Consider the following 25,918-nt stretch of genomic DNA (forward strand, 5'->3'; position numbering starts at 1 on the left):
GCCACTCAGGCTCAGAAGACTTGGCCTCGCCTTTGCTTCCAGGGAAGGGTTTAAAAAGGCAACATTAGAGGAGAGGGTTGCAGAGGCCTGAGAGTCCATGAAGCCCATCTACCTGGCAAGCTGCATGGAGATGGGGAGAGAGATGGAGGTGCATGGAATGAGGGCTTAGTTCTGTTCACGACGTGGAAGCAGGAAGCAGCAAGTGCAGGGGAGTGTCAGGTGTCCCTGTCCCCTCACAGGCCCAATTCAGTTCAGTCACTTAGTCGTGTCCGACTCTTTGCGACCCCATGGACCGCAGCATGACAGGCCTCCCTGTCCATCACCAGCTCCTGGAGTCCACCCAAACTCATGTCCTTTGAGCCGGTGATGCCATCCAACTATCTCATCCTCTGTCATCCCCTTCTCCTCCTGCCTTCAATCTTTCCCAGCATCAGTGTCTTTTCAAATGAGTCAGCTCTTCGCATCAGGTGGCCAAAGTATTGGAGTTACAGCTTCAACATCAGGCCTTCCAATGAACAAGGCCCAACTCATACCTAGTTCTTTGGGCAATCAGATCAATAACCACATCTGCCTTGTGGGGAGAAAGGAAGAAGTGGGCAGAAGCAGGCCTGATGAGGGGGAGAGGCCGGAGTCCAGCCAGACCTGCACACTGACCCTGGAAAGCAGAGCAGTGGGGAGGCCATCCACCCATGAGAGCCGCTCACAGGCTGACTACTCCCAGGGTGGGCCCTGGCTCCCTCACTCCACTCAAGGAGGCATTCATAACCCAAGCAGAACAGATTCATCACAGGCCAAGTCTCCAGCTCTCTCAGCTGATCGGAAGCATCATTTACAAGCTTTGGCACGCACTTTGTCATTGCTGGTTGCTTGACCTTGTTGCTGACCGTGACCGGAGGGGCAGCTCCGGGGGGGTGCCCGCCCAGCTCCTCCTCCAGGAGCTGGACAAGCAATGTCTATTCGAGTCCTTCTCCTTCCTTGAGCCTGGACTCCAGAGCTCGGGGTACGGGGTCGGGGGTGGGTGGGGGGCCTCGGGGGTGGGGCTCCAGCAGAGGAGTTGGGAGAGCAGTGATGACTGTCATTCCCGGAATGGACTCAATTGTCCATGAGGCTGATCTGTAACTTTTTCCAACTAAGATGTTTCTGGGACTGATTAGTTTTACACAGGGAATTATGAGGGTTGGTCTGAATCAGTTTAATAATAAAAAAGAAGCTTGCATGTTTATAGGGCTTCCCTCAGAGCTCAGTTGGTAAAGAATCTGCCTGCAATGTAGGAGACCCTGGCTTGATTCCTGGGTCTTGGTGGGGAAGAACCACTGGAGAAGGGATGGGCTACCCACTCCAGTATTCTTGGGCTTCCCTTGTGGCCTTGCTAGTATAGAATCCACCTGCAATGTGAGAGACCTGGGTTTGATCCCTGGGTTGGGAAGATCCCCTGGAGTAGGGAAAGGCTACCCACTTCAGTATTTTGGTCTGGAGAATTCCATGGACTATATAGTCCATGGATTCGCAAAGAGTCGGACACAACTGTGCGGCTTTCACTTTCACTTTGCATGCTTATAACCTTCAAAGTAATTTAAAATAAAGGTTTTTTGGGCCGGCCTTGCAGCTTATGGGGCCTTAGTTTCCTGATAGGAAGTGAACCTGCACTGTCCATAGTGAGAGCACAGAGTCCTAACCACTGGACTGCTGGGGACCCAGAGGACTTGATATACAGGACCTCCTCCACCCACCACCCCGTCCCCTTCCCTCCACTCTCCCTGTCCTTTCTTCATTCAAAACCAATTCTGTGCCTTTTTCTATATGATGGTGGGTAGAGGAGAAGCATCTGGATTTTGTGGGTCAACCATTTAATTTCCCCTCTTCTGTCCCTTTTCAACCTTTGACCACTAACTGAAAGGAAGATATGGGGGATGCGATGAGTTACTGCAATGAGGTTGGAGACCATGCCCGGGGTCAGAGTCCCTGAGTTTCCCCTTTGGGGATTAGACGTCAGTGGAGGGTTAAGTACGGTTCTGCAAGTCCAGGAAACGGTCGAGGAGGCGAGAAGGGCAAGATGACCAAGCCAACGAGGACATTGTTAAGAAATTTATTTGCAATTCTTGTTTTTTGTGTTTTTTTTGTTTTGTTTTTTAAATAACATCATTCCTTAGGTAAAAATGCAATCTTACAGGAATATACACAGCGTCTCACAGAGATGGCCCTGAAGCTCTTCTCGACGCCCTGGCCTTTCTCGAGGTGAGAAAGGACACGGGCGAGGCCGCTGACTCGGGTGACGATGGTTACAAACTGTACAACAGTATTTACAACACGAGAGGGCCCGCAGGGAGGTGTGGGGGGCATGGGGGGGTACGCTGACTGTCTGACAGCCAGCATGATTCCGTGGGTGGGGGGTTGGGGGGGACTCCGAGCCGGGACGAGAGGAGCAGAGGGGCTGTGTCTGGACCCTCCCGGATGGAGGACCTTGGCTGGGAGGCTTGAGGGGCATCCAAATAAAACAGGAAAGTAGCATCTGGTGCTTCACCAGCGGGAGCCTGCCACCCTCACTCTCAGTGTATATGTTTTCCATGGGTGGTTCTCACCGCCACATCACAGACTGGTCCAGACCTGCTCACCTTGGACATCTCAGCCTCGGAGCAGAGCTTCCTTGCACAGGGCTCTGGAATAATGGGGATACGGAGGGGAAAAAGCAGGAAGCAGGTCATCAGGTGGGAGGTCAAGGCCGGATTCTGAGGGTGGGGGGATGCATTTGATACAGGCAGGCCCCCCAGGGCCTCATGCCTGGGGCTCAGGGCCACCTCGTGAGGGAGACCATGGCACTGGGCTGTTCGCTTACAAGCCATCTCCCTTGTCCCAGGTTCTGTTTCCCTTTCAAGCCTTGGCATGGCTTCTCCACGGTGGAGGTGTTGGGTGGGGAGCTTGCACGCTGGGACCCATCTACGCACAGGAGCCTCCCCCACCCGGCCCCGCTCCTGGAATCGGGACCCGCAGGAGCTGGGAGTGGGTGACAGAGGCCAGACCCCGTCTTCCTCATCCTGGCCCACAGACCCAAGGGCACCGAGGACGGTGGCATGGGAGCCTCGGGGCCGCGTGTTGAACAGGCACCACTGCACCCAGACATGACCTGCAGACAACGACCCCCCAACACGACAGCGTCTAACCCACAGCTGCTCTGATGTGACCTCGGAGAAAACTGTTTCTCACGCACAAGCGATCCCAAGTGGCACACTGTTGTTAATTCACGCGGACTCAGTGTCCTGCTACCTTTCTGAGAGCCGAATCCGAGTTAGACCACTTGTTCTGAAAACTGGGGACCTGAACGCCCCACAAAGGGCTGCCCCCGCACTGCAGGAGGCTGCGGGCCCGCCTGAACTCTCCTGTCACCTGGTGAACCAAGCAGGGCCTGGGTGTCCCTGATTCCCTGCAGAAAGGGAGCCTCCGGGGACAATCCCACCTTGGGCTCTGCCCTGACGCTCCAGCCATTGGCCCACCTCAGCCTCACAGCACATCCTGCATGTCCGGGGGCAGCCGCCCAGGAGGGGGCTCTGCTGACACTCCAGGCGGCCCCCCGGGCACCTTCCACCCATCCCTTGGCCTATTGTGGACCAAGTCTCCTGAGTTCACGGCAGGAAAACTTCGATTTTAGGAGTGGTGGAATGTTCTTGATGAAAGGCAACGACATTTAGTTTATAGTCACTCCAAAGGGCACCTTTTCCCCGGGTTGGGGGGCACCCCCGCCTCTCTCCGTGGCCAGTGCTCAGCCTTCTGAGAGGAGGATCAGCTTGGGAGGGCCAGCGCTGCCCGTCAGGTGTGTGTGCATGTGAGTGTGCGTGCCCATGCATGCACGTGCAGGTGAGTGCGTGTGTACATGAGCATGTGTAGATGTGTGCATGGGCATGCCTCAAGTATCTCCCTGACAACAGGAAACCTGGCAGAAACCCATTTACCTGATAGTTCGCTCTCTGGCCCCAAAAGGCAGCGCTTTGTTGCTTTGACATAAAAATAAATAAATAAATAAAGACACAAAGAAACTACGTCAGAATCGGCTCGTGGCGGGGAGGCCCCTCTCACCCAACCGGGGGAGGAAGGAAAACGGGGGTTGGGGTGGGGGGGCACCGGGAGAGGGAGGGAGGTCCCCCTGACGGTACAGCCGCTGGGAAAGCTGGACACTGGCTTCCCGGGGTGACCTCAGGTCGCCTCTCCCCGTGCCCCCCGCCTTCAGAGCCCATGGCCCACGTGTGGGAGGGGGTTCTGCAGAGGAGGGGGCCGGGGGGGCAGACACCACACATGTCTGGAGGGTGGTTCAGCTGGGAAATAAGCTGGAGCGGAATTTTATTTTTTCTTCTTCTGAAGCAGATCTTGGGGTCTCGGCCCCTCTACTGTCCCTGCCAAGGCGGGAGATCACCACAGATGTTTCCATGAAAAGAAGCCGCAGACACGGGGGTCAAACAGGCCCTGGGTCCCCATTTCCCTTCGGATCTGTGCTGGCGCTCGCCGCAGACCAGAGCTCTGGTCGGAGTGACAGGGGGGCCTGGAAGGTGGACACCAGGTCGCACTTCCCTGGCCGTTTCTGCCTCTCAGACATGACATGCCTGTCCCTGCAGGTTCCACGGGGAGTCGGGGAGAGGCCACCACTATCCTTAGCCACATCTGTGATGAGGTGTGACGAGGCTGCCGGCACTGACCCTCCCCCCCTCCTCCACCTCCTCCCTATGCTGCTCTAAGTCCCTTCTGTTTCCTGGCCTTTGGGGTGGGGGCACATGCTATCACCCACCCCCTGGAAAACAGCCTCACCCCATGACCTCCAAGCTTTCCCTTCCAGGGGCTCCTTTTCCTCAGAAAGACACTTCGTTGGCCTTGGAGGTCGAGGTGCTCTTAGCTGATCGCTGGGGAGATGGTCTGAGGGGAGGATGGTGGGGAGGACGTGATGGGCAGCTCCTGGTGACCCCCAGAGCTTGGAAGCCGGAGCGCAGAGGAAGATAAAGACGGTGTGCACAAGACTCTGGGGTCCAGCCAGACTGAGAAGATGAGGGAAGCGACTTGAACAAAGAGCCTCTGAACCAAAGCAGAGAAAAATGTATGAATTGAGCTGAAATCTGGGGGGATAAAATCACCCTTTCTTCCCCAAGACCAAAAAGAACTTTCAAGGAGGGGGTGGGAAGGAGACAAGCTCCTGAGTAACTGTAAGAGCAAGGTGGAAACAAGAGGTTGCCTGTTGGGGGACAAACACAAGCCAGGTTCATGAACCCTGGACCCAAACTCTTCAGGCGTGTAGGGTCCTCAGCCACTATGGCTTTTCTCCGGCCACCCAAGGGTTTCAGAAGACCCGACGGCTCTGCTTCTGAGACGGCTCTAAGTCAGGTGCAGAGATGGAGACCACGCTGTGGACGAGGCTCAGGAGGACAGGTGTCACTTGTCCGTCCCGCGCTAGCCGGGCCTGCGTGCAGGCCCAGGGAGACCCTTCCCTGGACAGGTCTTCCCGACAGACGAGCAGGCAGTGAGGAGGCCTGTGGTGCGAGATGGGGTGAGGGTGCCCTTGGCAGAGCCCAGCACGAGCTGGCCAGTGGGACTTGGTGACACAGATGGCAAGTGCAAAAGAGAAACGAAAGGCAGTATGAGGCGGCCACGTGTGTGCGGGTGTGTGGGGGAGGTCCGCTGAGAGCCCATATTTCTAACCAGGGGCCAAACGGACAGCGGGAACCAGGCACCATGGCCGAAAGGCTCTGTTCTCCACTGAAGCTAACATCTTAGTGGCCGAGGCAGACAGAGGGAAAGCGGACAAAGGACTTGAACGAAATGTCTAGAAGACCACGGTGGCACCGAGAAGGAGCCGGAGATGGGAAGGGCTGGGCCTGGAGCAACAGGGTGCAGCCTGCTGTCCCCAGACTGTGTTCACTGGGGGCTGAGCATCAGTCCATCACAGGAAAATCAGTCCATCACAGCAAAGCTCATCTTTACGGAGGAATGGGCTGCTCACACGAGTCAGTGCCGAGAGGGGCTGAGTGAGCCTGGGATCGGAGGTGACTCAACAGGGAGGGTCTAGATGAATGCTTGGATCCTGTTTCCCCAAACTGGTCACGTTTCAACGATCACTGCTGGAATCTAATTGAGGATTCAGCACCCAACAGAGATGCCCCCACCCAGGGCCTCTGGTCCCACCCTCACCATCAGCTCCCCACGCACTACCCTCGATCCTGGTCCCTCCACGGTCCATGACGGCGGACCCTGGAGGAGACCCTGAAGGTGCAGAAGCGAGCCGGATGCACTTGGCTTTGGACAGACGAGATGTCAACCTGCTGCCTGGCTCCAGCCCCTGCTGTCTAGCTGAGGACGCCCTCTCCTCCACTCTCCTGGTCAGGGGACACATTCCTAAGGAACGCTTGTGCTGGGGCATGCCTAACAGTGAGGTGAGCCACCTCTCCTGGGGGAGGGGCCCCTATGCCTGCCTGTGATGGAAGAGGCTGGTCAGGGCACCCCACAACCCCTCACGGTGCGGGGCTGTCCCTGGAGAAATCCCAAATCCAAGAACCGGGGCAGAGCGGACAGATTGAGGGTGGAATAGACGAGTCCTGGTCTCTCAAAGCAAGATATGGATACACCTACACCCAGGCTGGGGAAAGTGGAGGCAAATGGAAGCGAACACAAGATATGCAAAACAGCGATGCCCAAGCCTGCGTGGGACCCACACGGGTGGTGCCAGCACTCGTCACACAACCGAGAGGAAGGACTGTCCCGTTTCCCAGCTACACGTAGGAAAGCACTTAAGAGCTCAAAGGTAAGGCTTGTCACACTCCAAATACAAAATGATTTACTTACATGCAGCAAATATACAAGAAGTGAATTCAAAAACAAACTTAATTCATTATATTCGCTTGGCACAATTGCAATTCAGTTTTAAAAAAATATTTGTAAAATACTGAGACTGACCTGAATTCAAGTATAACGGTCTCTTCAGCAGAAACACCATCAACGCAGTGAAACGTCACATAGAACAAATCGAAGCGAAAAGCCTTCTGAGTTTCTCCCTTAAATTTCTGTGTGGTTTTTTAAAATACAGTTTTAATGCCAACACAACTCACAATTGTATTTTTAAAATGAATATTATTGCATTGTTTTTGCATATCTTGTGGGACAGAAAATGCAGTTACTGATTCCCGTTTCAGAAGCGGAGACAGTGGTTTGTTTTTGCTTTCAAACGGCCCCAGATTCAGGCCTCCCCACAGCTGAGCCTGAAGGGGACCTGCGGGAGGCCTGGCGGCTGCAGACTAGCCCCCACCACACACACACTACCCGCCGCACACACGGCACACACACTCGCAGAGACCCCGGGCACCCACTACTATACACGCTTGTGCAAGACCCTACACCTTTAAATTAGGAAACCAAACCAAAAAAAATCTTGTCACTACCTGCGGAAATTATAACAAATTATTGGGTGTATATGATGGCTGACAAAACCCTCCTACGGCGGCTCAGCTGAATCCTCCGTAGAAAAAGAAACCGACCACTAAATAACACAACAAAACCAAATCCAATCTACATTTACAAAAGTGAAGACAGTAAGGTGCGTGGCTGCAAAACTTTGTAAACACTCATCTTTCTTCCCTCCCCCTGGGAAAACAAAATTATATATTAAAAAAAAAAAAAACCCAAATGAAAACTGCAACATGCTGTCAAGAAAAATGTCAAATCCCAAAACAAAAGCGCACTGGACAGTCACCACCGGTCTTGTCCCGGCGGCACGCCCGCTCCCCTGGCCCCATGACTGTGGCCTGGCAGGAAGGGTCCAGACACAGGTGGTGTGGGTGGCCATGGCCGGCCTCCTCCTCCCCAGGGGCGGGCCGGGTCCTCTTTCCTTCTGTGGACGCACAGGGCCCTGGCTCTATGGGGACAGTGAGGCTCATACAGAATATGTGCAAAATGAGTTTTTTACAAGCAAAGTTGAAAGACACCCGTTTAGCATAGGGTCCTTTGGGTGAGGGCTGGGGAGCCAAGGCGGACCCCTCCCTGGTGCCCGCGCCCCCGCCCCCACCGCCCCCCGCCGGACACGGACTGCGGCTGCTTCTCTCCTGGCCACCGACTTGGTCTTGTCCCCACGAAATGAATGAAGACGCTGTTCCGGTTAACTCCAGGCCGCGAGAACAGTGAGGCACTTCTGAAACGAACCCATTAGGAACATTGAGACAAATAAAAAGCCGGCGTCTCCGGCCCGGCTGCTACAGGCCGCTGGCGAAGGCCCTGCTGTCCCGGGGCTCCTCTGTGCCCTGGCGGGGCTCGGCGCTGGGCGCCCAGGCTGCGTCCTCCACGCCCCCCGCTCGGTCCGGCCCCGGGTCCCTGCAGTTTGCACATGGGAGCAGGGTGCCGTTGGGGCTCTGCCCGGCACCCCCGCTGAGGATGTCGTCAGCCGCGCTCTCCATCTCCTCGATGGTCATGTCGCAGGCGTCGGCCAGCTCCTGCGTGGTGGCCTCGAGGAACCTGGGGTCCTGAGCAAACTGCCCCAATCCTTCCGAGATCAAGACCTGGGGGACAGGGACCAGGGACGTTACTCTGAGTCCAGCTCTTCCCTGTGGGGCTGGCGCAGGGGCTTCCGAGGGGTCACGTGGGGAAGAGAGAGTGTGTGTGTATGCGTATATGTGTGTGCACATGGGTGTACATGTATGCATGTGCCTCATGCCAGGAAGGAGTGTGACAGAGTGCCCCCAGGACACTTGGGTGTGCAGGCCTGAGGGGAGACCTCTGGCGGGGGGCACCATGGTCAAATGCAGGCAGGCTGCATGCGTGGAGGAAGCAGGGGCCCTGGTCCTCCCCCAGTATCCTCCCCTGGAGGTGCCCTGAGCCCCGACGTGACTCTTCCCAGGAAACCTTCAGGCTCCTCTGGTGACACCTGGCCCAATACCCCTGGATGCATTTTGGGGCTGACGATCCTGGGACAGTGTGGTGTGTGGTGTGTGTGTATGGGTGTGTGTGGTGTGTGTGCGTGTGTAGAACACACCTGGCACCTGCCCGTTTGTCCTGAAGCACCTGCCCCCTTCTTGGTGGCCTCAGGGATGCAGCAGGTGAGCCTAGGAGACCCCCTCCTGTCCAGTCTGCTCCCCACGTGCCTGGTCCCCTCCTCCCGCTCCGAGTTCCCTCACGGCCCCCTCCCCGCAGGGCTCCTCTGGTCTCCTGGCTGGTGTGACTGCTCTTCCTCAGCCGGCTGGGCACGCACATGGATTGGAGACCTGAGTGAGTGTCTTTCTGGCCAAGAGACTTGATGTTCCATGTGCTGGGGAGAACCAGAGTCCCCTCTGTTCTGCCTGAACCCCCCACCGCCCAGCCCTCGGGCAGTACCCAAGCACTCACCGCCTCCACCAGGCTGCTGGCACTGCCGTGGAACGGCCGGCCCTGGGGCCCTGCTGGGCTGGGCACAGTGAGTGACACGGGCCGGGCCCTCCGGGGGGTGCCGCTGACCCCGCAGGGCGTGGGCTCCCCGACGTGGGGGTCGCAGTGGATGGATGGGAAGCTGCTGGTGAGCTTGTCGCTGGACTCGGCCCCCTCCAGCCGCAGGGTAGGCACGGGCCGCGGAGGCCAGGCCGGGCCAGGTGTGGCAGGGGGCGTGAGGCGTGGTGGGGGGAGGGTCCCGGGGGGATGGCTTCTCTGCAGGAGGGGGCTCAGGCCCGCCACTGCCAGCGCCTGTGGACAGGATGGGAGAGTGTGAGCCCTGTCCCTGTCTCTGACCCTTCCCGGCGCTTGCACCCTCGAGGTCACACACCCAGACCCAGAGCTCGTCTCAGCTACCCTAACAGACCTTGTGACCATCAGTCAGCCGGGATCCTTCTCCCCTGAGCTAAGAAGGCCAAGGCCCGGTGGGCTCACGGTCATCTTCCCTCTAGTCCCAGCCCTGCCCCCGTTAGCTGTGTATTCTCTCCACCAGCTCTGACGTGATGGGCCATGGGGAGCGACCCTGCCTGGAGGGGAGGCCCAGCCCGAGGGCCAGAGAGGGGAGCGTGGCCCACGGGTCGGAGGGGAGCACGAAAGCAGAACAGGAGGATGCAAAGAGAGGGAGGGTCTTCCTTCGGGCACCATCAGCAGAGACGGAGGGACCAGCTCCTAGGAATCCCTCAGCAGTGCACGTGGTGTCTCCCAGCCTGCCGGCCTCCCCTCCCTGGGGCCCCCAGAGAGCTGGTGACATTCCAGAAAGCCCCATGGAGACCACGTGTCCTCCGGTGACAGCACTCAGGCTGAGCAAAACCTGAGCAGAAGTGCCCTCACCCAGGCAGAGCTGCTCTGCCTTTTGTGCTGGCTATAAGCCCTGATGGGCACCGAACACCTTTGGGATAAAAAAGCCATTTGAAGTAAAAGCCCATGATAAGGAAGTGTAATCAAGGAGATGAGAAGGTGGGGGAGAGTCCAGTTTAGACCCTGATTTGCCTGGAGGAGAGAGACCGGCCTCGGGGATTGTTCAGCTGCTGGAAACCTCTGTCGGACCTAAGGTCCTAAGAGGAACTTGAAGCTGGGGTCTTGGGTTTCACCCCCTCATTTGGCGTCACTCAGGCCAAGAGCCAGTTCAACTACTGAATCTGCCTGGACCTGCTCTCCTGACATATCTTTGCCCTGACCACGCTGCTGGAAGGTCCTTTGGTTATTTCCATATTTCACAGATGGAATTTTGTGCTGCTCAATGTCCAGGCTCTAGCTACGAACAACAGTTAGTTCTGGGAGGGGAACAGCTGGCCACTGGAGGGAGATGAGAGCTGCTGGTCCTTCCACCCTCCCAGGGGCTCTCCAGGACCGCTTGGGTGTCCTGCCTCGGGGTACACAGTCCTCGGGTGCACAGAGCCCTTCCCCAGGGGCTATTCGGGCAGGGTAGGGGACGCAGCAGCGGTGTGGGACAGGAAGGGGCGACTGGGGGTCCGGAGGTCTGCTCCTCTTCACAGGGAAGCCAGCCCGTGGGGGAAGGGTAGCCTGTCTCCAGGTGGGGCTACCTGATGGTGAACCAGGTGCAAAGGCAGGACTGTCTTCTGAGAGACGTCTCCCCCGGGATTCTTCTGTCGCTTCAGACATTCAAGGTGGAAGGAGGCCCTTCGACCTGCACACGAGTGATGACTCAGCATGGAAAGAGGACGTGGCTGCGACAGCTCACACCCAGGGACGGGCGAGGATGTGCCCCCGCCAGAAATGTAGCATTAGCACACGTCCAGCCTCAGGCCAGCTCCACCCTGGGGCCCATGCGGGAGGCCATCGCAGCCAGGCCTTGACATTCCTTGGTCACCCCTGCGTGCCTTGTCATCACCGGGGAGGGGGTGACCGCCTCTAGAGAAGGGGGTGGGGTTACCTAGGGAGGCGGAGCGCAGGAAGCCCCTCTTTGGGGACAGACGGACGTCCCTCCTGTCCTCTTCGGGGGGAGTCAGCTGCCGATTCTCATCGTCCTGGTAGGAGAGCCTGGAACAGAGGACTTGAGACAGTCACCCCAGGACGTCTGCTTCTCTCAGTGAGGGGACCCCTGATGCTGCTTTCTGCAGGCCACGGGGCAGCAGAAGCTCCCGGCTCCTCTCGTCTGTTCCCTGTGTGCTCCCCACGCCTCTGACGCTGGCAGGTGTGGACAAGTTGGTCACTGTTGTTGAGAAAGCTGGAACACAGTTCTGGACTCCTCCATGGTCACAGATGGGTGCTGTCTATGCAGCCCCTCCCAGGATGAGCCTAAGCTTGTACCTCCCCACACTCTCCCGGCCTGCCCACCTTGGTCAGCGGGAGCACAAACGTGTGGTCATTGGTGACAGATGGCTGGGGGACCTTGGGGTGTCTAGTCAGTCAATGGCTCCTGGACTTTCTGATGGGGACTCAGTGGGAAACGGCTCCTCCTGGCCTGGGGTGCACAATGGCCACATGCGAGGGCCGGACTCAGACCCCCAGGCTCTGTGCCTGCATCTACTGCGCCCGCGAGATGCTGCTCTGCCTGGGCCGAGGCCATGCCCCTGAAAACAGCCGCTGTGGGCCCTAGGCTGACTGCACAGGCCCTAGTGGGGCTGCCTGGGCACTCAGCCCTTCCTGTCGCCAACGAGGCCGCCACCTGTGCTCTCAGGGCAGAGGCTGTCCTCCTGGTGCGCTGACCACGAGCCAGGAAGGTGCTGGATAAAACCCACCAGATGTGCCTCTTACCGTCAGCGCGGTCACCCTCCTGTTACACTGTCTTACTGTTCAGGTTGTCCCCAGTCCTATAGACCCAGCTTCTGGGTGACCCTGAGCCTCTCTGAATGTCTCACCCACACCTGGCAGTGGCCTGTGAGCACCGAGCGTGCACGGAGGGCACAGATGATGGTGAGTGGCCACGTAGTAATCCCTTCTCAGAACGTCAGAAGCCAGGAGGGCTAGCAGTTCCCCGTGATGAAGCGTTTCTCTCAGGAAAGCGTCTAACACAGCTTCAGCTTGGTGAACGCAGCTCACAGTCACAGGTTATTAATCGAGTTATGAGACTTGGCAACAAAGCTTCACAAAACAGTGCTGCCTTTGTGACGCTGGCCACGCTACTTCCTGCTGTCCTGTCCTGTCCTTTCTTTTTTTTATTTTTTATTTTTTCTGTGCTTTCTTTTAGGAGTGCTGGTTGTAACTGACTAAGCAAATGTCACAGCCCCCTCACAGGTCCGGATCTGCAGTTTAAAAACCTTTCCCTTGAACTGGCTCTGGTGGAGTTCTCAGTTACGGCTGCCAACGGCGCCCTCTGCTGTCAGCTTTATTATATGCAGTTTCAGGAGTAGAAAGTGAAAGTGAAAGTGAAGTCGCTCAGCACCCTCTGACTCTGAGAACCCAAAGACTAGCCTACAGGCTTCTCCGTCCATAGGATTTTCCAGGCAAGCGTACCAGAGTGGGTTGCCATTTCCTTCTCCAGGGGATCTTCCCAAGCCAGGGATCGAACCCGGGTCTCCTGCATTGCAGGCAGACGCTTTACCCTCTGAGCCACCAGGGAAGTCACTTAAATGTATGAAGTGAAGTGTTAGTCGCTCAGTTGTGTCCAACTCTGCAACCCCATGGACTCCCCTGTCCATGGGAGTCTCCAGGCAAGAATATTAGAGTGGGCTGCCATTCCCTTCTCCAGGGGATCTTCCCAACCCAGGGATCAAACCTGGGTCTACTGCATGGCAGGCAGATTCTTTACCGTCTGAGTCAGTCAAGGTATGCATGTGTGTATCTATTGAGCTTCACTGTAAACTATATTTACGATGTCTGGTCGCAGTCAAAAAAGCTTAGGGAAACAACATTTAGATGTGTCCCTGGAAGCATCATTTCTCAAGCAAGCATCAGGCTAACCAGAGTGGGGGCTTCCCTCCTCTTTGCAGCTGCCGGAGGAGGAGTCGGGGCCCCTCCCCAGGGAGGGACAAGCTTACATCTCCGTGGAGACCAGGCTGGGCTCGCGGCTATGCTCTGCGTCCTCGTCCAGGTGCATGGCACAGGTCTCGTCTCCAGGGGCCTCTTCCTGACACAGCATGGCTATCGGGCTGTCCCGGGAGGGGCACCTGAAGTGTCCAGGGTGGAGACAAAGGTCAGCAGCTGCCAGCCCCTCCCCTCCCCCAGCAGGTAAGGGTCCACACAACCACTGACGGACCCAGAAGTGTTCCCATTAGGGTTCCACGTGGGGGAGGGGCCTCGGGATTAGGATCCAAGGAGATCTGAGTTCTGAGCTGGTCAGTTTCTCCCAGCACAAGTCACGTTGCCCACCCATGCCTCAGCATCCCCACCAGCACAACTGTCTGTCTGTGTGGCTTTGGTTGTGACAAGTGAAGCAGTCGATGACATGGTGCTTTAGAAGGTGAGGTGGTCAGATCTTACACAAGGGCTGGGGCAGGGGCAGGGAAGGGGCTGTCCCTCCTGCTGCTGTAGACAGTAGGGCCTGGGGGCACTTGCTGGGAGCTTCCTGGGGTCATAGCTGACATGCCTTGAGTTTGATGTTGACTCTTAGAGCCAACCATGGAGAAGAGGCCTCACAAAGGGGCTCGCTCCTCTGAGCAGAGGGGCGTGAGCCCGAGTAATCTGAGCAGGAGCCCCCCGAGCAGGAGCCCCCCTGAGCTGAGACCCTTCACACCAGAATGTGCCCTGGGCTGAGCTCTCCCTGGGCCTTGGGCTTCTGTTCATTTGGTCATGTGGTCTCCAGCCCCCTTTCCCGTTGCATCCATCTTTCTCCCTACAGGTCCTGAGAGTTAGGGTCCCTTTATGCTCAGACTCACTGGCAATCTGGGAGTCATCTCTGCTCATCCTCTCAGAATTGAGCACGGGTCACTGTCCAGCTCTGACCTGGGGCCCATCAGTCACTCAGGGAGGGTCTGGGCGGTTCTCAGGGGAGGCCCTGACCTCCCCTGGAGGGGGTGCCCTCCCCCAGGTGAAGGACACATGAGATGGGAAGGCTCTCGCTGGCATGGAGGGTAGGGAGAGGGCATGGTGGGGCACACGGGGTGAGCTGGGGGTGGAGAGTCACAGCAGGCGGGCAGCACACCCTGGGGGCAGAGCTGGCCCGACACCCACTCAGCGCTGAGCTGCAAGGGGAGGGATGTGGCCCAGGGCTGGGGCCTTGGTTAACTCAGGCGTGGTGGTGAAGGGGGCACGGACACCAAGGCGGGGAGCCTGCTTCTGGAAGGGACGAAGGCTGCTCAGGACACTGGTTGGGGGTTAGAGGTCACTTCTGGGCCCGAGCTCCTGCTGGCACTGCTGTCCTGCTCGGGTGAAGCAGCCAGATCCCCCGGCAGTGGAATCCAGAGCTGCCAATGTAAATGCTGCCCGAGGCCCAGAGTGTGGGGTGGGCACCACCAGCCCAGCACATCCCAGCTGGGGGTCCTGGCTCACCGGGGAGCAGAGAGTGGAAGGAGAGAAAGGCGGGGGGCTGGAGATGCTGGCAGGATGGCCAGGAATCGCCCCAATCTGGAGCAGAGCCGGCGAGCACTCCAGCAAAGGGCCTCCTGCCTCCAGAAGAGGGGCCCGTCCCATCCCGGTTGGCCCCAAGGCCAGATTTGGGCAGAGACTTGAGGAGGGCCCGGGGGCCGGAGACTGCTGTGTCTGCAGGATGCGAACATCTCAGGGGTCGGGCCAGGGCTCCTCTGCCCCGTCTAGAGGCGGGCACCTCAGGACATGTGCTGGCCAGTGGGGCCGCGGTGCCTCCCTGAGCATCCACCTGCCCCCTGGCCAGGGTCCCGGCAGCAGCAGTGGTCCACCCCAGCTTGAGGGCTGAGAGGTGGGTCTCTGGCCAAACGCTGCTCCCCGAGTCCCTCTGTGCCCCCTGCTTACCTCTGGGAGCTGTGCCTCCACGCGGCCTCCTGCACCCGGATGGCAGGGGACAAGGGGGGCCCGCGGGCCTCCAAGGTGCTGACAGCACCGGAGTGGACAGCGGGGTGGGGGCGGCGGCCCAGGGCGGTGTTGTTGGCGTTGTTGATGTTGGCGTTGGAGCCCGTGGATGAGTAGCTGCTGGGGGTGAAGGTGGAATCCACCAGCTTCTCGTGGGAGGGGGACTCGGTGTCCCCCTGGCTGTTGCCTGCCTTACTGATGTGCAGGGGGCGCTGGGTGGTGAAGGTCTGGGGGAAGGCGCCCCGGCCGTCACTGGGGTAGTAGCCCACGTGGTTGCCGAACAGGCCGCCAGCCCTCTGCGGGGGAAGAGAGACAGAGAGAGGGCGCTCGGTGAAGGCGCTGGCCCGCGGGGGAGGGAGGGAGCTCAACCGTGCTGGGCAGCACCCAGCCGACCCAGTCTCTCGCCCACGGGCCTGGCAGCTTGGAAGGGCCCAGGCAGTCCCCTGAGACCCCTGGGGGAACCACAGATGGAGGGGTGACAGGACCTTGTTCCAGGACCAATGGGATGGGGGGCAGGCGCAGCGACTGTCCGGAATGGAGACCCTTCCCTGGGGCGGGCAGGCTCGTGGGAGCCGAGAGAGGGAGAAAGGGGCCAGAAGGTGCCAAGGGGATTGACAGACAAGGACCCGGCTGGCTCAGTGAGCTGGAAACTGCGCTGGCCAAGTGGTTCTGAGAATCACCACAGCAAGTACACCAACCAAGGCCTCCTTCCCTGGAGAGTCTTAGATTTCAAATTTGGAGTCCGTGTTTCTCCCAGCTTCCCTCCCTGTCCTGGGCAAGGAGCCTCTGCCAGGCTGGGGTCTCTCAGGTCACGCTGACATGCTAGCATGTCCCTGAGCCATTCAGTGAGGGACGCTTCACAGTGATGGGGAGGAGAATGGCAAGGACAGGATGGCCTCCGGGTCCGGGCCCCTCTCACCCCGTGTTCCTGCCACCTGGGAGCCTGGCGGGGCTGGGAGGGCAGGGTGAGCAGCTTTGGCTTAGATCTGGGCGGCAGTGTCTCATTCGCTGTAGGATTTTTAGCCGAGTGCCTCGGGGTTCGTGAAGAGGTCTGGGTACAAGGGCCTCAGAATCCCAGTGGGCTCTAGTTTTCACGGTTAGTACTGCTGGGAGCCTCAGTATCCAGCAAGGTGGGGGGCCGGAGGGGATGCTTGGGACTGGAGACCTCATGGTCCAAGTCCAGATCGCCACTGGCTTCCAGGTGCCTGCTGCCTGATACTGCACGTCTTCTGATTTTTGCAAGAGAGGCTGGAAGTCTAGATTTTTTGAATGAGCCATGTGTTCAAAGGTTGGCAGACAAGATAGGCCTGTGGCTTAAATGTGGCCCCAAGGCCACCACTTTGCAATGTGTAACGAAGAAGCGTCTCCTCAGAACCACTTCCTAGGGAAAATGGCTTCTTGCTCCTCCAGGGGATGCTCTGTGAGCTTGAGAAGGACTAGGCTTTGATGGAGGCTGAGGGAGCGGGGTGGGGAGAGCTGAGGGGAGTGGCAGGGGTGGGGTGGGGAAAGCTGAGAGGAATGGCAGGGGTGGGGTGGGGAGAGCTGGGAGGAGAGGCGAGGGGAGGGGAGGGGAGAGGGATGGGAGAACTCGGGGGACAGGGCTGGTTCTACCAAAGACCCAGGGCTTTTTCCTCGGGTTCAGGACACTCACCCTCCTGCCCCAAACCCAGCTTATGGAGGCTGTAGACTGCGGCCAGAGTGCCCACCTACCCTGAAGATGTCATCTTCCGAGGCTGCGGACACCGCCTCCTTCATGGCCTTGTCCAGCTCCTCCTCGGCGGTCAGGTCCCCAGAGATGGCCCGGCGGATCTCGGGCCCCAGGTCGTGCAGGGTGCGCAGGCCAGCCTGGGCCAAGGGGACAGGGCGTGAGGGCCCAGGCGCCCACCCGCCCCGCCCCCACCTTTCCCTCTGCTTCTCCCCAAGGAGGCCAGCTCCGGGGGTCCACAGGGGGCGGAGGCACGTTGGGAGGCAGTCTCAGAGACGTCAGCAGACCCCCCAGCCCTTCCCCCCACTCCGCCAGCTCAGGGGGGCTGAGAGTCCAGGACAGCGGGTGCAGGAGGCAGGGCAGGAGGGAAGGGTCCCCCTGCAAGCTCAGAATTTCAGGAAGGGACCCGTGGGAGCTTGGGGCCTGGTGGAGGTGGGAGGAGGTGCCAGGCCTCCAGGGTCAAGGGCCCCTCACCTGCAGGGACAGGGCGTTCCTCTGGGAGGGCTTGCCCACCAGGCCTTGCTCTTTGCGCTTCTTGAACTTCCGGAAATACTCTTGGATCAGGAAAGTAGCGTAAAACTTGCCCACCGTGACCTCGTCATCTGAGAGCCAAGGGAGGACAGGGTTGGAGGTAAATGGGGGCTTGGACCCTGTCCGAGTGTCCTCAGCTTCTTAGGTTTTCTCAGTTTAACTTTTTTAAACTGATAAGAACAGATACAACACTTGATCTTAGTCAAAAGGTTGAGAAGCAATCAATTTAATTTTTTTGAGAAGACACTCTCCACGCACATGGTTGAAAAAGACAAAAATATACAAAAAGACCTGTGTACAGTGAAGGGTAGCCCTTCCACTCCCGTTTCCTTTCAGATAACCTTTCTCATTCATTTCCTGAGTATTTTCCCAGAGATTCTTTATGCAAATACTTTCTGCACGTAAGCAAATATATTCTTGCATGCATGCTCAGTTGCTTCAGTTGTGTCTAATTCTTTGTGGTCCTACGGACTGTAGCCCACCAGGCTCCTCTGTCTATGGGACTCTCCAGGCAAGAATACTGGAGTGGATAACCATTCCCTTCTCCAGGGGATCTTCCCAACCCAGAGATCATACCTGAGTCTCCTGCAGTTCTTACATTGCAAGGAGAGTCTTTACTGCTGAGCCACCAGGGAAGCCCCAAATATATTATTATCCTCTCCATTCTCACAGAAAAATTAGCATATCATCAAAATGATTTCCCACCTTGCTTTTAAAACCTAACTGAGCTTGTTAACTGACTATTCTGTGATCCCGAAGCTCCAGGTGCCCACAGCTTTGGGCACAATTGACCCTGAGCATTTATTCATTGAAAAAGTTTGATTATATTGAGTCAGCCAGGAAGTTTGCTTGGGCTTTTCTGAAGGAGCATCTTACAGAAAAATCTGGATGAACTTTTCGGCCAATCCCACAATATATTTTGTATTAAAGTGTTATATTTTAGTAATTGAATATGCAGGACAGCTAGACAGGGTCATCAAGGAGGAACAAACAGGGGTCCCGGGGGCTCATAACCTGCCTCAGGAGGAATAAAAGAGGGGATCCCGGGGTTCTTCCTCCAGGGCCCTGTCATTCCCACAGCACCCAGCCGGGTGGGTTATAGGAAAGCCTCTACCTTGCAGTTTGCTTGAAGTTCTCCCAAACCTGCAGGGATCCAGGGGCCTGCCTGGCTTCCCCAGTGACCTCAGGCTAGGACCAGGCTCCAGTCGGAAGAGGCAGGTCTCCCGCAGCCTGAATGTGGGGCCTGCATGTGCCCAGGGCAGCGGGGGGTACTCACCTCCTGCGGGCGGCACCACTTGGTCCAGCAGCTTCATGCTGGTGCGTTTCCAGATCTTCTTGATGATGGCCCGCAGCTCCTCATTGGCCTGTTCCAGGTTCCCTGTGGGGGGGACACAGGCTGACTGGCAGCTGTCCCCAGGGCGTCCGGTGGGCTGGGCTGGTCCCTGTGCGGGAGCCCACTTGGCTGCCCGAGGGCTCTGCCCAGCGGCCCTGAACGTGGGTTCTGTCTCTTCCTCTGCAGGTTCCCGCAGCCCACCTCCGTGCCCTCTTGGCCAGCTCTCCCCTGCTCCCTACCTACCGCTTGGCAGCCGGGGTGACCCTGCATCTCACTTGCGGCTTCTTCTCGTGGGGGCTGCCAGGGCCAGACTGAGCCCAATGGCGACCTGCCAGGAGGGCCATCGGGAGGAAGAGTGGTCCCCCTGCAGACCCGCGAGAGTGTCCATACCCGGGGGCCTCTGAGTCGAAGGCCTCTGTTGGGTCTCCTCCTGCGGAGGCAGCCAAACCTCGTGTGGAGCAGAAACCAGGAGACGGGGTCCTGAGATAGGGGGCCCCTAGGGGTCTACTTTCTCAGAGAGCTGAGGCCCGCAGCTGTCAGAGGGTACTGGGAAGCTGGCTGGGGCCAGCACACCCTGGCTCCCACCCACCACCACCAGTGCACATTCCCTGCATGGCCCCAGGACTGAACACGGGGTCTCACCCTGCGATCAGGTGATGTGATAAGGTACATGGGCCCTGAGGACAGGGAGGTTGTTCGGGGGGCCTGGGCTCACCCCAGGAGCCCTTCACAAGGGGGGCGCTCTCGGGTGCAAACTCCTAGCTATAAAACACACACGCCCTGGGGATGTCAAGCACAGCACGGGAACTGCAGCAATATCGGGTTGTGTATCTGCAAGTTGCTTAGACAGGATCTTAAAAGTCCCCATCACAAGAAAAAGATTGTAACCTTGTGAGGTGATGAGTATTGTCTAGATGTGTGGTGGTTGTTTTGCAATATAAACAAATAACAGGATCGTTGTCTTGTTCACCTGAAACTAACGTAATGTTATATGTCACTTAGGCCTCAGCAAAAAACAGCACACAACAAAAAACAAACAAAAATCATGTGTGAAGTGGGCCAAAGACAAGGGAGGCCTCCTTGATTGCGTGGAGCTCGGGGCTGCAGCGGCCCAGCTGCAGCCGGTCTCAGTCTGTGGGGAGTGAGTCTTCTGACAGACAGCCTGAGTGGGCTGGAAGGGGAATCTCCCCTGAGCCCCGGGAAGAGGACGCGTCCTGGCCAACAGGTTGCTTTTGGCCTGGAGGCCCCTGAGCAGAGAAGCCGCTGCCTCGCGGCTGCACTCCAGACCTCCCGAGAGGGCGCCCACAGTGGCTGGGGTGACGTGACTCGGCAGCGGGAGAGCAGGATGGGATGAGACGCCAGCCCTTTGCTGGTGGCTGAATTTCCTTTAATTCCTGGCTTGACTAGCTCCCACGTGGCCAGCTTCTCTCTTGGTCTCAGAGTGCATTCCTTGGGATGGGCCGTGCGTGTCTGGCTCGTCGGCTGTGGACCTGCTTCAGTCTGACGAGTATCTTGATGATGCTGACTCCGGGCTTCAGGCATCGGTGTTTTGCATTCTTCCACAGGATTAAAATGTATGTGCTCACTTTACATCAAGCCTTCAGGACCACAGCATGCTCCTTTCAAGAGTCTTCATTTCTTCCCTCCTTGGAAAAACAAACCTTCCCTCTTGGACAGAATTGTAATCACAGTCATTGTGGAAAGTTTGGGAAAGGGAAGAAGGTAAAAGAAGTGAACAGAAGTCACGGCCGGGTCCAACACTTGTGGCAACCACAGTTAACGTGTCAGCAAGCTTCCTTTTGAGCTCCTCTGGTCACACACACATGTATACCCAATATGCATCTGTTCCAGTCTTTTGTCAGCAGAAACAGGACTGTTCATGCTTATTCCAACTTGACTTGTGGCCTTGGCCACTCTTCAGCCTGAGTTTCTTTTTATTGAGCAGCCAAACTTGAACTACTAAGAGTTTTTCTTTTTTTTTAATATTAGCTCCTAATTTTGACATGGGTCTTGATGACCCTATTCTTGTTCTTCATCATGGGTATTTCTGTCATTTTGTGGGGGGATTTAGTTGAGGGAAGGCACCTCTTGGCTTGTCCACTGAACTGAATGCCACACATCACCGCCTGCTTGTTTCACAAAGAAACTGAGGTGGAGAGAGTGTCGTGTGTGATCACAGTCTAGCCCCCTTGTCCTCCCGTCCAGGGCTCCTCTGGGAGATGGGGTGGGCAGCCTGAGACTCAGATCCAAAGGTCTGAAGGGAAAAACGACACCTCCGGGTTTTCTCTAGTGACTGTGCTGCTGGGTTTCAGACTTTGCTCAGGTGACCCATGCATGCGGCTGGCACGGGATGCAGACTCAGCGTTCAGGGCAGGTGCTGGGACTCCGTCTCAAGCATGCCCCAGCTCCAAGAGTTGCTGCAGGAGGCTGGGAGCAGCTGCAGCTCCCTAGGTGCACCTCTGCCCTCCCAGAGCAGTTTTGACACCAATCAGCCACGGAGACGGCGGGTCAGCACAGCCTGGCTGCTCCTGGCCACGGGCTGCTGCGGTACAAACCAGAAGACGGTCCCTGCCTCCAAGTGACGTGGCCCCGAACAAGTGCAGGGGGCTCTGACCCCACCTGCCGGCTGGCTGGGCACCTGTATGTGGGCTGGCCCTTGCTGACCTGGACCACGGCCACGTCCACTGTGACCCCTTCCTGACGAGACAAGGGTTTACTCTGCAGGGAAAGCTGAACATCTGAGATCCACCTGCAGCCGGTAAAGCCCCACGGTGCAGAGGCTCGGCCCGCTTCAGGAAGCGCTCACCTCCTGCCGTCTGAGCTTCACCTGAAGGGTCACTGGGAGAGTCTCTAAAAGTTACAGGCAAGGAGGCCACTCAAGGAACAAAGGCCGCCTGAGCAGGCCTGGTCCTGCTGATGTCCCCGGGGCAGGGGGGTGGAGGAGGATCACGCTGGGCTGCAGCTCTGACACCCCAAGGGCGGGAGGCCCTGGGACACCGCAGGCGCCGAACTCTGCTCTGGCTGGTCCACTAGGGCTCCCGGACACCCCCATGACCTTACCTTCCGTCTTGATTCTCAGGGCCGTCCGGACCAGGGCAAACAGCGTGGCGTTGAACATGACGGTCCCGTCGCTGTTCAGGGGCATGTTCATGGAGACTAGGCGCTGGGGAGGGGGCGCAGCAGTCAGCACAGCCACCGGTTCTCGAAGGACCCGCCTGTGGAACCCCTGAGGTACCTCCAAGGCAGGAGGATGTGGGAGTGGGGTGGGGGGAGCCTCAAAACATGTGTGCACGTCAACCCACTGTTCCTTCACTGTCTGAGGCCGTATATGCAGCAGGAAGGAGCCCCAGCGCCTGCTTTGGCTCAGTCCTTTCTTTAGGCCCATGAAGACTACCCTCATCCCCGCAGAGGCTCACTGGCCTGCCAGGGGTACCCGGAGGTGTCTCGGCCCCCATGCTGTGTCTCCCATGAGCCCAGTCCATCTCTTACTTTGCAAGCCACGCGGTGAGGGCACAGCTTCCCAAAACCCAGCGGGGGCTGAATCCGTCGGAGCAGGGTCACCACATCCAGGTGTTTGATGCGTCCCCTGGAAGAGGCAGGAGAGGAGGAAAGGTCAGGGGGAAGGCCTAGGCCAGCAGCCCAGGATGCCTGTGACCAAGGGTGGGGTCTCCTGTGGGAGGAACTCTCCACAGCTGGACCCTAGTGATCAAACTGGTGCCGAGCTGTAGAATTGGGTGGTAAAACTCCAAAAACAATCTACACGTTTAGATTTCTAAGGAGCAATTTTCCATCAGTGCTATATTTCAGTAGGCAATGAAAGGTGGAAGGGATTTTAGCAGGCAATGAAATTCTCAGTATTTACTGCTGCTTTTATCAACCAACCATCTGACCATCTCACACTTTCCTGAGAGTCAACCAAACATGATGGCTGGACTGATGGAGTGTGGCAGGGATACAGCCAGGCCCTGCCCGGCCCAGAAGTCCTGACTCAAGTACATACTGGTTGCTGCAACACCAGGACCGCCTGCCTGTTCAACGGAAAATAGCTGACATGGTCTTGACTCAGCCTAAGGCGTCCTATTGCTGGCCCTTGACCCTTGGCCCTGGTGTCCTGTGCAGGTCAGGATTTGCAGTGGGTCCGCCCAGTGCTAACCCATCTCGACCCTCTTTCCCACATGTGGGCTGGGGGCTCGGGTTTCCCCCTGGGCACTCACTTGGCTTCGGGGTCATACTCCGCCCAGATTCTCTTAAACTCGTCCAGGTGGTGGGGACCCAGGATGGACCAGTCCCTTGTCAGGTAGTCAAAGTTGTCCATGATGACTGCCACGAAGAGGTTGATGATCTGCAGAGGATGGGCACGGAGAGCTGCCTCAGTGGCCCTTCCTGCATGTGGGGCTGTCAGGGCCACGCGCTCGGAGGCCAGCTCTCCTGAAAGACCAGCCACATGGCACCATGGAAACACTGGCTCCTGGGACGTGGCTCTCTTGACTGAGGACCTGATCAGCTCCCCTCAGTGAGGCAGTGTGAACCCCACTGTGGACTGGCAGCTTCCCCTCACACCCAGCTGCCTGGCGGGGCTGCCAAGGACAGGGGACACTGTCCACCACCCTTCCCTCGCTCCTCATCAAAGTGCCAGAGATGCTGAGGTGGCCTCCTGTCCTCGGGGAGGAAGGCAGGAGCCAAGAATGGGCGAGAAGGGTATGGCTGAGCTCACCAGGCCCAGTTCCTGCCCCTTCCAGCGTGTTGGACTGTTCCGGAGACGCAGCCTTGCCAGCCCGGCCAGGACCGCACGCCCAGCACCCGAGGCCGCCGGCCCCACCCCGCTCACCAGGAAGGCGCAGAGCATGTAGAAGCTGATGAAGTAGAACACGGCAAAGCTGCTGCCGCAGGGCGTCTCCCCCTCCGTGCTGTTGCCCGGCTCTGACTCAGGGGCGCACTTCTTGCCGGGCATGCAGGCCAGCATGATGTCCTGCCAGGCCTCCCCGGTGGCGCACCTGCGAGAGACCACGCCCAGAGTGGCTCACACAGCCCTCCTCCTGGGGGAACCACTAAATTGGGCCTGGGGCTTCTCAGTCCCCCAGCGCTGGAGTATCCACAGAATATGAAGACACACAACACTGCACGCCTGAAAGTTTTCTGGGAAAGGGAACAGATCGCATCTCTTCTGAAAAGCCCCTCTTTCTGCAATCCCTGATAAGTGCTGAGATTTAGCCATCTGGATGCATTTTAGTTCTGGTTCAGTCACCCTGTGTAGCGGGTGCCCTGTATTCCATTGAAGCCCAAGTGATGAGGCTTTTCCTTCCTGCGCTGCCACCAGGGAGCCTGCAGCCGCCACGCAGGGCCTTTGTGGGAGCCGGCTTCCAGGTGGACTCGCCAGTGGACAGCAGGTGGGTCCTCCCGATGCTTGACCCTGCTTGTTATCCAAGCGTCCGTCCGATTCAGGCTCTGGCATTAGGCAGGAGAGACACCACCGCTCTACAAATGTGCCAGCTCTTTCCTCAGCTTCACTGGGGCGTGACAGACAAGCCAGACTGTGAGCTGGAGTGCAGATCACAACGATCTGATGTGCGTGCCCATCAGGAAGGGCTCCTCCCCCCTAATAACACACCCATCCCCTGGCAGGTTTATCTTTTATTGTTGGTGAGAACATTTAAGTTCTACTGTCTTAGCAAGTTCCAGTGATACGATCCGAGTCATCAACTACAGTCACCATTTTACAGGTTGGCCCTTAGACCTCACTCATCTGACAGCTGAGAGTTTGTGCTTTTTACTAGCCCCTCCCCCATCCCTCCCCCCAACCCCCCGCCCCCCACCCGCCCCCGGCCCCTCCATTCCTTCCTCTTCTTTTCTGAGTTTAGATGTGTCAACTCTTGGTATTAGTGAATTTTAAAAAATATCGTTTATGCGATGGGTGTGAAATAAAAATTTACTGCTGTTTTAATTTGGTTTTAAGATGATGAGAAATTTTATTTCATGTGCTGAAACAGCAGGTGTTTGCCATCTGCCTCCTGGGCTATCTGTCTTTCTGTTCATTTGTGGCATCTTCATACATTCTTTATACGAATCCTCTGTCAGTTACACACCTTGCAAGCAATGTCTTCCATTCTGTGGCTCGTTCCCAGCTCCACTAATGGTGTATTATAAAGAATAGAAGTTTTAAATTTCAGTGTGGTCAAATTGTTATTTTTCTTTAGTTTTTTGCTTTTTTGCATCATGTCTGAAAAATCCTGCTGTATTCTAGGTTGTAAAAATATTCTTCTATATGTTCTAAAAGGTCCAAAATTTTGCTTTTCATAATAATTTCATAATAACCCTTACTATGAAATTTATTTTGGGGTTCCATAGGAGATAGAAATATGCTTTATCTTCTTCTGTCCAGGTAACCAAATTAAAAAAAAAATTACATATTTATTATTGGTTGCGCTGGGAGAAAGTGAAAAGCAAGGGAATTCCAGGAAACATCTACTTCTGCTTCATTGACTATGCTAAAGCCTTTGACTGTGTGGATCACAACAAACTGGAAAATTCTGAAAGAGATGGGAATACCAGACCACCTTACCTGCCTCCCGAGAAACTTGTATGCAGGGCAAGAAGCACCAGTTGGAACCGGACATGGAACAATGGACTGGTTCCAAATTGGGAAAGGAGTATGTCAAGTGTGTATACTGTCACCCTGCTTATTTAACTTATATACAGAGTACATCAAGTGAAATGCCAGGCTGGATGAATCACAAGCTAGAATCAAGATTTCCGGGAGAAACATCAACAACCTCAGATATGCAGGTGATACCACCTAATGACAGAAAGCCAAGAGGAACTAAAGAGCCTCTCAATGAGGGTGAAAGAGGAGCGAGAAAAAGCTGGTTTAAAACTCAACATTGAAAAAACTAAGATCATGGCATCTGGTCCCATCACTTCATGACAAACAGAAGGGGAAAAGTGGAAGCAGTGACAAGATTTTATTTTTTTCAGCTCCAAAATCACTGCATATGGTGACTGCAGCCATGAAATTAAAAGATGCTTGCTCCTTGAAAGAAAAGCTATGA

General features: G+C 56.9%; 1 protein-coding gene, 1 non-coding gene and 1 pseudogene across 18 annotated transcripts in view; all 3 read right to left on the minus strand.

The window, feature by feature from the left end:
• Positions 1 to 6,782: 6,782 nt before the first annotated feature.
• CACNA1C (calcium voltage-gated channel subunit alpha1 C) overlaps positions 6,783 to 25,918 on the minus strand; it is a 449,377-nt gene continuing 430,241 nt past the window's right edge. For all 17 annotated transcript variants that reach the window (XM_043882595.1, XM_043882597.1, XM_043882599.1 and 14 more), the window contains 13 exons: positions 23,701 to 23,866; positions 23,087 to 23,214; positions 22,362 to 22,458; positions 21,933 to 22,035; positions 18,816 to 18,917; positions 17,483 to 17,610; positions 17,014 to 17,148; positions 15,247 to 15,599; positions 13,359 to 13,487; positions 11,312 to 11,418; positions 10,962 to 11,065; positions 9,340 to 9,669; positions 6,783 to 8,516 (listed from right to left, as the gene is read on the minus strand). In XM_043882595.1, the coding sequence (XP_043738530.1) occupies positions 8,214 to 8,516; positions 9,340 to 9,669; positions 10,962 to 11,065; positions 11,312 to 11,418; positions 13,359 to 13,487; positions 15,247 to 15,599; positions 17,014 to 17,148; positions 17,483 to 17,610; positions 18,816 to 18,917; positions 21,933 to 22,035; positions 22,362 to 22,458; positions 23,087 to 23,214; positions 23,701 to 23,866 (2,185 nt within the window). In that variant the 3' untranslated portion in view covers positions 6,783 to 8,213. The remainder of the gene's footprint in view (positions 8,517 to 9,339; positions 9,670 to 10,961; positions 11,066 to 11,311; positions 11,419 to 13,358; positions 13,488 to 15,246; positions 15,600 to 17,013; positions 17,149 to 17,482; positions 17,611 to 18,815; positions 18,918 to 21,932; positions 22,036 to 22,361; positions 22,459 to 23,086; positions 23,215 to 23,700; positions 23,867 to 25,918) is intronic.
• Positions 12,869 to 12,940, minus strand: TRNAC-GCA. The gene has a single exon. It is a non-coding gene; the product is annotated as a tRNA-Cys (tRNA).
• LOC122680928 lies at positions 17,556 to 17,761 on the minus strand (annotated as a pseudogene).

Source organism: Cervus elaphus, chromosome 22, assembly GCF_910594005.1.
Source record: "Cervus elaphus chromosome 22, mCerEla1.1, whole genome shotgun sequence".
In the NCBI taxonomy this organism is placed as follows: domain Eukaryota; kingdom Metazoa; phylum Chordata; class Mammalia; order Artiodactyla; family Cervidae; genus Cervus; species Cervus elaphus.